We start from the raw sequence: 11,362 nt of genomic DNA on the forward strand, positions 1-11,362 counted from the left end.
ACGCAGCCCGGCTATGGGCGCCGGCGGGTCCCTTAGAGGAGTTGGGGGCGGGCGGCGGGCGGCGGGCACGTAGGTCCTGGGGAGAAAGGAGTTTTGTGTTTTTGTTTGTTTGCCTTCTTTTTAATTTTAAGCGAATTGAGGTCACTGGAGTTCGAGTAAGGGAGGGACACCTTAGATGACCAGGCGCGAGAGGACTGTAGCCAAGACCCGAGTGGTGGTGTGGATGGTTTGGGTGTGGGGTATGTGTAAAGAAAGAGAGGAATCAAGGCCGCTGCCTGGTGGGTGGATGGTGGTGAAAGTTGCTGATAAGCAGGAGTTTTAGTAAATAATTTGTTGGGGGAAATCTGGAGAACTTTTTGGACATGTGAACTTGAAGATGCGTATTAGACTTCTAAATGAAGACGTGTGAACTTGGAGATGGTCATTAGACTCCTAAAGGTAGTAGATGTTCTGGGTAACTGGTTATAGGAGTCTCGCGTTGAAGGGACGTGAGGACTGGACATATATCTTTGAGAATGAACATTCAGTAGTTTTTAAAGCTTGGATGACATCTTGGAGCGAGTCAGAAAAGCTACAGGAGTCCCTAGTTTTGAACTGAAACCTGGGGCACTCTTTAACATTTAGAATTTCGGGAGTGAAAAGGAGGATATCAGCAAAGATTAGGAAGGAACAGTGAGGGAGGAGAAGGAAAACCAGATGTCCTAGAAGCCAAGTGAAGAGAATATTTTCAGAAGGAATGATTAACTTTCTTGAATTCTGCTGAGAAATTGAGTAGGATCATTAGCTTCGCAAATACTCTGCACAAGCAGCGCAAGGCAGGACCGTGTCTGTTTTCACTCAGTAGTGCAGCTCTAGTCCATAAAGTAGTGCCCACCACTTAGTGCTAGATAAATATTTGCAGCATTAATGAATAGTAGACATATATATGTTAATTGACAAGGCCTGTAGTTCTTCCAGGTGAGCAGGAAGAGATGCATGGTTTATTTCAAATTGAAAAATGACTTCAGCAGAATTGGGCAAGGGAACAGTGTTTAAGTTAGCACATGGTTAGCACATGCCAAATAAGCCATCAGAGAATGCACCCTTGTGTATGTTTTCAACTTCGTTTCTTATATACTTAGTTGTATTTACTGAAGGAAAGCATGTCAGATTATCACTCTTGGTGAGAGAGTTGCAGGGTTCTTATTTTTTAATTAAAATCCTTTAGGTCTGTTTCGGTTTAAATGAAAAACTATAAAAACATGGCCAAGTTTTTCCAACTGTTTACCCATATATATTTCCCAAGGTACTATGTTTTAAAGTTTTGGCGATAAAGTTTTCTACTAAATACTTAAATTCCCACTGTAGACTTAGGGTTCTGTGAGTTACTGTGGACATTGCACAAGAAGTATAAGACCAATTCATGCTTTCAAAGAACTCATGGTTAAAGTAATACAATTAACAGAAAACAATACAATATTATGTGAATAATTACCATCCATGCCAGATTGTTTGGGATAAAAAGGGGAAGATTAATGGGTAGGCAGGCAGTTAAGAAAGCTTTTTGGAAGAAGTGGGCCTTTAATTAAAGAATATGCCTTATTTGGATAGTTGGATATAGGGAGGGTGGTCTTTTTTTCCCCCTTCTTATTAGTACTTTTACTATTGTGAATAATAATTAGTGAGAATTAATCATTAAATCTCTTTCTGAAGAAAAAAAGAGCGTCAGCACCGTAATGGCCATAGCTGGAATAATGTTACTTCTAAGAAGTGTTCGACTGGTAAGTTAAAAAATAAGGCATTATGATAAGCAATAGACAGTTAATTTTTTTCTCACTTCAGACAGTTTTAATCTCAAGCAGTGTATCATTTTGTTATTCATATTAGAAGCATTTTAGAAGCATTTTAGAACAATGAACATAGAAGTATTTTAGAACAAATGAACATATTTTAAGATCTTGGTTTAAAAGTAACATATCCACAGGATTTTATGGAAAGTAAATTGCACAGCCTCTATTTCCATAATTACTTTCTTCATGCTTAAAAAGGAATCTGAAAAGGATTTAGTTCACTAGAATGGTGTAATCACTAAATTTTGCATTTCAGATGTTGAAGAATATCTCAAAACTGTTTTCCATAGTGGTTTTAGATTCAAATCACAGGTGAATTATGTCCCTTTACACTGAGTAATTTATGCTTTTTCAGATTTGCAGGAGTATTTAAGATCTATTGTTCAATGAATAAAGCAAGATGTACAGAGTAAAAAAAAAAATTACGCTTCCAGTTAGCATGTTTTTTGCCCTGTCAATAATGTTTTAATAATAGACATGTGGAAATTCATTTGATGTTTCAAGATTTACAAGTATTTTTGTAGTATAACTGATACCTGCCATAGGATGTAATTTTAGTGTCACGTTGCAATCTGGCATGGATTTAGTGCTTCTGTGTATATTTAGTTCCTACATTTATTATTTTATATTGAACTGTTGTCTTTTCCCCCTGACTCCATGTCAGCACTTTTATCTTCTTTTCTTTTTCGAATTTTTTTGGTGCTTTGAACTCATTTTTAACCTCATATAGAATAGGTTCTTTCTTATAACACCTCCCTGGTTTTGTAAGCCATTTATTTTTAGCCATGATTACGAATGAAGTTTGTTCCTCTAGTACATTAATGTGAAGACATAGGTGTAAAATATTTACTAACTCCAGGGCATTAGGTGTTAAATATTTAATAAAATTCCTAATGTGGGCCTTTTAGGGGCACCTTTTCCTACTATAAGATAAAAAATAAGAAAAAAATCTTGTTGAATAAGAGTTTTAATTTAATTTGACTCAGCTTTGTTTACGTTCTCCAAACAGTACCTAGATGACTAGATTGTCCATCTATAGAATAGGATAGTGACTATTTAACTAGACTTGTGTGGTGCCAGGTACAGATCTATATTCACTATACTCACTGCTTTTTGATGAATTGCGTCATATTTTGAGGATGTAAGCTTTTAGAAGTTAGGAGTCTGTTTAATGTTCTCTATATCATAGCCTGAGATAGTAAAATAGTGACAAAAATCTCTAAATGATGTTCCTATAAACACTTTGATTAAATTATATTAAAATATTAATATGAAATTGTGAACCAAATAAAAATTTTCAATGGTTATGTCTTGTTCAATGTTTAGATAACAATTTGACATACTTTTAAACTGAAAATAACAACAAAATGTATTTTTCTCCTTGTAAATCAGCAGACATCAAAATTTACAAGTTCTTCAGATATTCCAGTAGAATTTATAAGGAAGAATGTTAAATTACGTGGACGATTACGCCGAATAACTGAGAATGGTTTAGAAATTGAACATGTTCCCATTACTTTACCTATTATATCTTCATGGAGAAGTAAGTAAGGTGCAAGAATAAGGCTAAATAACTATTTTAGTGCTCCTTTTTTTAGAAGTTATTTTTAAAATAGCAAAAAATATTTTAATTTTTAATAACTCCACACTCTTGGCCTCACATACAGGAAACTATTTAATTTAGTTTTGATTTCCTTTCTTCCTATCTCCTTTTTTTCCCCAACCACTCAGTATCTCCTTCAGACATTCAAGCATTCATTCTACAAACATTGAGCATCTATTATGTTCTAGGCCCTATACTAGCTGTATAGTGAGTGCTGAGTGAAACAAACAAGACCACTCTACCTCTTGGAGCTTACAGTCTAGGTGGAAGATAGATAACAAACAAATGATAATTGTCATAAGGGCTATAAAGAAAAGGAGCAAGGTACGAGGATCTGAATTATTGGAGGTCATGTGAAGGGGAACCTATATCTATAAAGTGGTCAGAGACAGCCTCATTGAGGAGTTGGTATTTCATCAGATACCTGAAGAATGAGAGAACGTGGGTAGGAATGAGCTTGGCTTTGGTAAGCCATATGACAGACAGCTCCTGTGGCGTGGGCATAGGAAAGAAGGGTACAAGAGTCACCAAAGGAAATTGGAAAGCTGGGCGGGGACTGGATCTGTCCTGCTGCAGTTCCCATTTCTCCCTGTTTCATGTTAAAGACCCCAGCCACACAGACTTGGCCTGCGGCCTATGTGTGTTCTCATGCCCCTGGGCACACTTCTTTGCTCCTGTTGAACTCCAACTGATTCTTTAGTATCCGATTCAAATGTCAGCTCTTCAGTGACTTTCCCTAACTCCCAAGCAGAATGAGCCTCTTTACTATACCCCACAGCAGTTCTACACACTTCAATTACAGTGCTTAAACACTTTTTCCTATAATCATGTATTTAGGTTTATATCCTCCCACCAAACTGTGAGCCCCCTTGTGGCTACCTCAGTATTCACAGTCTCTAGAAAAATAATTTTTAGACAGTGGAGATTTGTCAAATGAATTAATTTAGTTATATTTAAAGATCTTAATATTTGTTAATTTAATGAAGGAAGGAGTTCTTGTTTTTTTACCCTCGAATGAATATTACTCTCTTCAATGAGATATGATTAGGATACAAATCAGTTTTGTATCATGCACTATTTTTCTAAAAACCCTGATAACATTTAGTCACCACATTTCCTACCCACCTGATGGAGCAGAAATATAACAAATTTCTTAGTAGTGATGATTGACTTCAATATTTGTCTCATGTCTGCAGTTTTTCCATGTGCCAGTGGTCTGTCCCTTACCTGACATGCTCCGTCCCTACTCCTGCCCCTGCTTTGTTCATTCCGCAGAACCCAAATCTTACTTTCCTTAGAATGCTCCACTGCACCTGAGCCCATGTTGCTGTCCCCTCATAACCTTTTAGCATTGCCTGTGGTATCCTGTCCAGTATGAATTGGGCTTTTTTTTTTTAATATATGCATAGAAGATTTGTTGAAGACCTGGGAAGATGGAAGGATCCAATCACAGAAACAAAGCTGAAATTAGAAACTATAAGCTTTAAATGTGACATCTGCTTTTTCAAAAAAGCTCAAGTGTTTTGGTGAAAATATATGAAGGGTATTATTTACCTTTTTCAGTAGATTTGTTCCTGGAAGGTGTATTTAAAAAATCTTATTGACCACCTCATATTTTAAATGCTCAATGGAGAATTTGCTAATTTTAAAGAAATCCAATGACCTTTTGTCAAATGAAGACTTAGGAAATTATTACTTAAGATATATAGTATTAAATTAGATTTGTTTTTGGTCCCAAAAGCTTTGGTCTCAAAGACCAGAGGATGTTTTACTGGAAGGCAGTTGGTGCTGATGACGTAAAAGGACTGGAGAACTCAGAGTCCTCAGGCGTCCCTTAACTCATTATGTACCAATGATAAGAGTTTAATCTTTATTGTATGTTTTGCCTAATTTTAATTTGTATATTTACTATATCCCAGATTTTTGCTAAGGGCATAATCTTCCTACTTACACCTTTCGATACTTTTCTAATTGAAGCCAGTGTCCTAAAAACGTTTTTTATTATCAAATAATATTGTAGAAGTGTTCCTGGACATCTTCTTAAACTCAAGTATTATTTTTTTCCTGGAGATTAGATGAATTTAACTTTATATCTTCAACTACTTCTATAAGAACCCAACAAATGTTAAATGTATAATTTCTTTAAAAAAAAAAAAAACTTTAAAAAATTTTTTGTCAGCCATATCCCTTTTTGGTAAGTTATAGACTTTTTCCAAGATAAAATCCTGTTCTTGAAATTAAATTGGTTAAAATTTTATCAAGGGTTTGGGTGAACAACTTTAATACTAAGTTACTTTGAATATAAATTGATAAAATTCTGTCTAGAAGTCAGTTTTACAAAATGTTTAAAAAAGTAATAAACCAATATTTATTGAGATGGGAAATTATCCTCAGTAAATTAGGTGGAAAAGCAGTTTATACAGTTTTATTGGTTGTAAGAGCCATATTAAATTGCATATCTATAGCTTTATGTGTATACATATGATAAATATGTAGAAATAAATCTGGAAAGTTTAAAAAGTAAATTGGTTAAACCCCACATCCTGTTCTGGGTTTTTGAAATTATTCCATCTATTATATACTTGATTTAAAAGAAATAGGTGGACCTATATCTAGAATATCCTGGGTATTTATAAATAAACATTTGTTTTTTTGAGGGCCAAGTGATTTTGGAATCTACTTTTGCGAAGTAGTATTAAAGGTAAACTCTTCTATCTAACCTTTTTTAGAGGAGCCATATGGTTTTCTGCTGGTTAAGCTGGCTGGAGTAGAACTCACTGAAACTGGGAAGGTGTGGTTACAGAAAGAGCTAAAACCTTCCCAAATACTATGGTTCCAACTTCTTGGAAAGGAGAATTCAGCACTCTTTTGCTATCTTTTGGTGAATAAGGTGAGTAGTGTGAAGAAATAATGAGCAATGTCTTCTTCTTTTTATTATATATAAACATGTCATTAATTAGAACCTTGAATACATAGTGAGACTGAATATTTTTTGTCTTTAAAATGTTACTCATAGTGATTATAGAGAACTATGTTTCATATGTAAATTTTATTTTAAAATTTAAGTGATATATGTTTATTATTGAATAAATAGAAAATTAAGAAAAAGGACACAAACTTAGAATTATCGATGAGTCTGGACGTTGCCGACATTGCTGATTTAAGGAGAATCTTTATACTTTTATTTATGTGTGAGTATATGATGTCAAACCACTTGTTGAGTGACACTTGTCAACTGGAAACTAGAAAGAGCAAGGGCATTTTCTGAAGGTGAATATTGCTCAATCTTTGAACTCTGAAGTTGAACATATTTAAATACTGTTTATGATCAGCAGTTAGTCATCTGAGTTTTCTTACCCTTATGATTGGCTGTGGCTGTTGTGTAACTGGGAATGCCCAGAGCTCCGTCCGTCTGTGGCCCTGGTGTTGCTGTGTCACTGTCCTGAGTCCTTCAGTCCTGGTGTTGCTGTGTCACTGTCCTGACTGCCTTCCTCTAGATTTTTGGTAGGTGATTACTGAAAAAAGAACATGGAAAAATTAAATAGTTGAAATGTTATTATGACAGGATTAAGAGCAGTTTTTCTTACTTTTAAAGTCCCTAATTATATAACAAACAAGAATAATCTGAAGAAAAAAACCTCACATTAACGTGATTAGAATTATAATCATTTTAATTCTTAAAAATTTTTTGAATTATTAATAATAGCCTAATGAAATCCATAAATTTTTGCATGTCCAAATCATATTCAGTTCTTTCAAAATAAGAATTATCCAACACCGATTTGTTGAAGCATCTTACATTTAAAAGTAAGTTGATAATACAAAATTATATAAAAGATGCGAAAGGCCTTACAAAATATTATCTTCTAAGTTGAGGAGTATATTTTATCTGTCCTCAAAACCACCTTATGACTCGAGTGACTGTGTTTATTCCCATTTACAGGTGAGATGCAGGGTGACCAAACGGAAGAGCCTGTATTCAAGCCCAGCTCTTCCTGGGCTCCTGAGCCCATGGTTCACCTTATGTGTTTCACCTTATATTGCTTCCTAGAGGGTGACCAAACTATGCTCTATATATATTGTGGTAACTTACATCTGTTGAGTTTTACTAGTGTGAGGTTGAATTTTAATTTTTCTGATTTTAGTTTAAGGGAATGAGCTCTTAAAATGTAAAAGATTGAGAAAAATATGATAAACCTTTAAAACTATATTAACTCCTTAGTATCATATACCAAAGTTATTGCACTTACAGGAGTAAAAAGTTACTGTTTCTTTAGATAGTCCTAGAAAATATCTCCTATTTTAAAACTGGAGTTTTCACATTTTTAGAATTTAACTATAACTTACTTGCCTAATGAAGCTATGAAGTTATTAATACTTTGTTAAAATTAATCTTTTTAGGTTAAAAATCCCATGAGGACTATACAAATAGCTACACAGGATCTCCTTTATACTGTTAATTAGTGGGGGAAAATCCCCAGTTACCCGGTGTCCTTAGGAAGTGAGGCGTTCCACAGATGAAATTTCCCAAAGGACGGAGCTTCAAGGCCAAGCCCATTTTTATGTTAATTATTTTGTGGAAAGCCTTTTAAAAATTCATTTACATGCCAGTGCCTTCCTAAACACTGGAATTCTGAACCTAATTTAATGGTTCAGTGACGATTCAGTTCTGTTTTGCATTTGCGTACATTTTAGTTTCTTCTGCTATGGCCTCCTGTCATTGTGCCTATCTCCTGTGCTTCATTCCCCTTCCAAACAACAGCAAAGAAACCAAAAAACGCTTTATGTATACTCTGCTGCTTGTTTGCTTCTTTAGGTTAGGAGACTTATTAGCCTGTGGAGAACAGTATATCATAGACGTGATAGTTGACTTTGAGCCAAGGATCTCTTCCAGTAATGAAATTCTTGGATTTAGCATTAGCTGTTTTAAGTTCTTGAGGACTCTTTTGCTTTATACTTTTGGCTTTTCCCTGGAAGACTAAAGTTGCTGAATGACTGCTTTTAAAGTAAATAGATGTTATTGGTTATACTAACGATATTCTTAAATAATTGATTTGTGTTATTTTTTATTCAAGGGTAAGTATTTTAGTGTGAATCTAAATGAAGAAATTTTGAGAAGAGGCCTTGGCAAAACTGTTCATGTTCCAGGGTTGAATTACGATTCTAAAATATATTGGAAAATTCACAGAAACTTACTTAAAGCTGAGCTAATAGCCTTAAAAAAAAAAGAAGGAATATGGAAGGAAGAATCTAAAAAAGAAAGTTATTTGGAAAAACTCAAAGACTCCTGGAGAGAAATATGGAAAAAAGTCAGTTATTAAAAAAAAATTGGATCAGATTTCAACCTGGAAAAAGAAGGTTATGACAAATTTAGAAGTATTTATGAAGCATGGAAAGACAACTACTTAATACTGAAGTTCAGAGAACTTATGAGTTGCATGCACTTTCGTAGAAAAGGGTAAAATATTCCAAGAGGTCTGGAGGTGACCTACTCTGAAAAGAGTAAAGTATGTAAATATATAGATATTTTTCATTGAGTCGAAATGGAAATTTCCCGAAATGATCAAAATTGTATTCTAATGGTATTTAAATATTTAAGAGATGATTGTTACAAATGTAATATCAGAATAATTTAACAAATTGTGATTAATATGTTTTTTTAAGAAAAGTAAAACACTATAAAAAGTTACCAGATTGAAGGATATATACATGTAGTGCTGTTTTTGAAGAGGGAGATTAACTATTGGCCATTGTGTTATTTTACTTATTTGGGTATCCATATTTTTTTGTTTAAAGAGAAAATTAATTTTTTTCAGTTTTATCAACTTTGAGTATAATAAAAAGACTGTTTATACTTCATGTGTGAGGCTATTCTTTTCTCCTGATTGCTTCCTAACTGCTTGTGAATTTGGGGCAGTGTTACAAGAGAAGTTCACTCAGACCATTCCTAGTAGTGAAGAATGGCCAATTTCTACCTGTTGTCACAAGAGGGAGATAATCCTCAAGACAAAAGACTGTGCCGAGGATGGCAACACAGGGAATAGAAAGAATAGGGATGCCTTATGACATTGTTGAGCCCCTAAAGTGGCCAATCCTCGAAAGATCTTGCCTCTCAAGTTTTCATGCAACATAGTAAATTTGTTTGTTTGTTTGTTTTTTAAAGCCACTTTGAGTTGGTTTGAAGATTGGATGTAAACACATACTTGCTGCTAAAATCATCCTGACAGTACAAAGCTTTTTTTACAACACTGGCAATAATTCCCTAACAGCCACAATATCTACAGAAGTTCTTCTTAATGACTTTTGATACTGATAAAAGTCAGAGGTATCATCTGGTCCAAATAATTGACCCCTGTTATAATCAATAGTACGGACTAAGAAGTTTACTGCTGCTGCCTGACTCCTGGTTAAAACATAACAAAGTGGATTTCCCGACAGTAATTTTTAATGAGGTCCCAAATTTTCCAAAAATTCTTTTTTGTGTGTGATTTTATTTCCTCACCTTTAGGGTCGGATAGGATGTTACAGCCTAGTTTTTATTCCCTGGGACTAATACCTTGATAGTTTTTAGTTTTAAGGAGATGTTTTATTTTTATTTACAGTGTAGTTAACAGAGTACATTTAAATTAGTTTTATGATAAGCCCTTGAACCATTTTCTTTACCAGGTTCCCTCCCAGTGATATCTCATTATAGTTTTGATGGCCTCGACCAGCTCAGTCAGTGCACCTTTGTCTTTCCAGTTAACCTGTATGAAGGTGAGGCTGGTACAGGTCTTTCTGTGGACTAGATTACTTGGTCTAACCTTTTCCTTGATGATGTAGTGGGGAACTCTGATTTTATGGACAAAGTGGGCACGAGGAAAAATAGATAAATGGGACACCTGTCATCTGTAGTCACCACTTGCTGAATATTCTCATTCTCCACTTAGGTAGTGACAGGATTAACACCTACTTGAAGGTGAGGAAGAATCCCATTTACCAGCAGCTTCCTTCTGGGCCAACAACCTCTGCTTTTCTAGCTTCTACCTTTGGTCTGTATTGTAGACCATTTTGCTTGATGGCCCAAGGGCAACGTGCACTAGATGATTACAGAGTCTAGATCTTTGTAGTTGGAGATGATGTTTATAAAGACCATCTGGGATGGCAAGGACACGTGAGTTTTTGTTTGTGGAAGGTGACTGGACTTAATCATGCCACTCCTAAGTGTGTATGTGTGTTTTGGGGGGCAGGTGATTGTATTAGTAACTCTGCTTCTGTCCTGCTACTTTTCATGGTGTTAGTCGAAATGGAAATTCAAGTATTTTTTAAAAATTTATTTATTAGTTTCAAGTATACAGTACATTAGTTAGACATCTATGATCCCCGCAATTGCACCCTCCCTCCCTTGCCCCTCCACCTAGCCAACGTATTAATGTAAACTGCATTTCTCTTGCTGCTTTTAATATTCTTTCTTTGTATTTAACCTTTGGCATTTTAATTATGATGTGTCTTGGTGTGGGCCTCTTTGGATCTCTGATTTTTGGAATTCTCTGAGCTTCTTGGGGTTTTATGTACATTTCCTTCACCAGGTTAGGAAGTTTTCCATCATTATTTATTCAAACAGCTGTTCAACATCTTGATTTTCTTCACTTACGCCGATCAGACAAATATTTGGAGCCTTAATAGTGTCCCATAGTCTTGGCATCTTTTTTCTTCCCACTCTGAGTGTCCTGATTGGCTTTCCTGCCCTGTAGATAGAGTATGTGAGCCTCTTCTTTATTCACTTTGTTTATTCCTTTGTTTATTCCATTTAATATACTTCTCATCTCAGATAATGTGTTCATTTCTGACTGGTTCCCTTTTATAATTCACATTTCCATTTTTATCTCTTTATTGGCATTCTCTACATTTCCCAAAAGTTCATGAAGCATCTTTATAACTAGTGTTTTGA

General features: G+C 34.9%; 2 protein-coding genes across 3 annotated transcripts in view; both read left to right on the plus strand.

Moving 5' to 3' along the window:
• The first annotated feature begins 130 nt into the window (after positions 1-130).
• Positions 131-9,291, plus strand: CUNH3orf33 (chromosome unknown C3orf33 homolog). The gene is given in 5 exon segments (XM_025044256.1): positions 131-239; positions 1,701-1,760; positions 3,225-3,372; positions 6,162-6,322; positions 8,508-9,291. Coding segments are annotated over 4 exon segments (741 nt in total). The 5' UTR covers positions 131-239; positions 1,701-1,715; the 3' UTR covers positions 8,895-9,291.
• Positions 6,194-11,362, plus strand: part of PLCH1 (phospholipase C eta 1) — a 212,665-nt gene continuing 207,496 nt past the window's right edge. For both annotated transcript variants that reach the window (XM_006908210.3, XM_025044255.1), the window contains exon 1: positions 6,194-6,322. The gene's annotated coding sequence lies outside the window, so the exon portion shown is untranslated. The remainder of the gene's footprint in view (positions 6,323-11,362) is intronic.

This window comes from Pteropus alecto, unplaced genomic scaffold (genome assembly GCF_000325575.1).
Source record: "Pteropus alecto unplaced genomic scaffold, ASM32557v1 scaffold81, whole genome shotgun sequence".
NCBI classification, from domain to species: domain Eukaryota; kingdom Metazoa; phylum Chordata; class Mammalia; order Chiroptera; family Pteropodidae; genus Pteropus; species Pteropus alecto.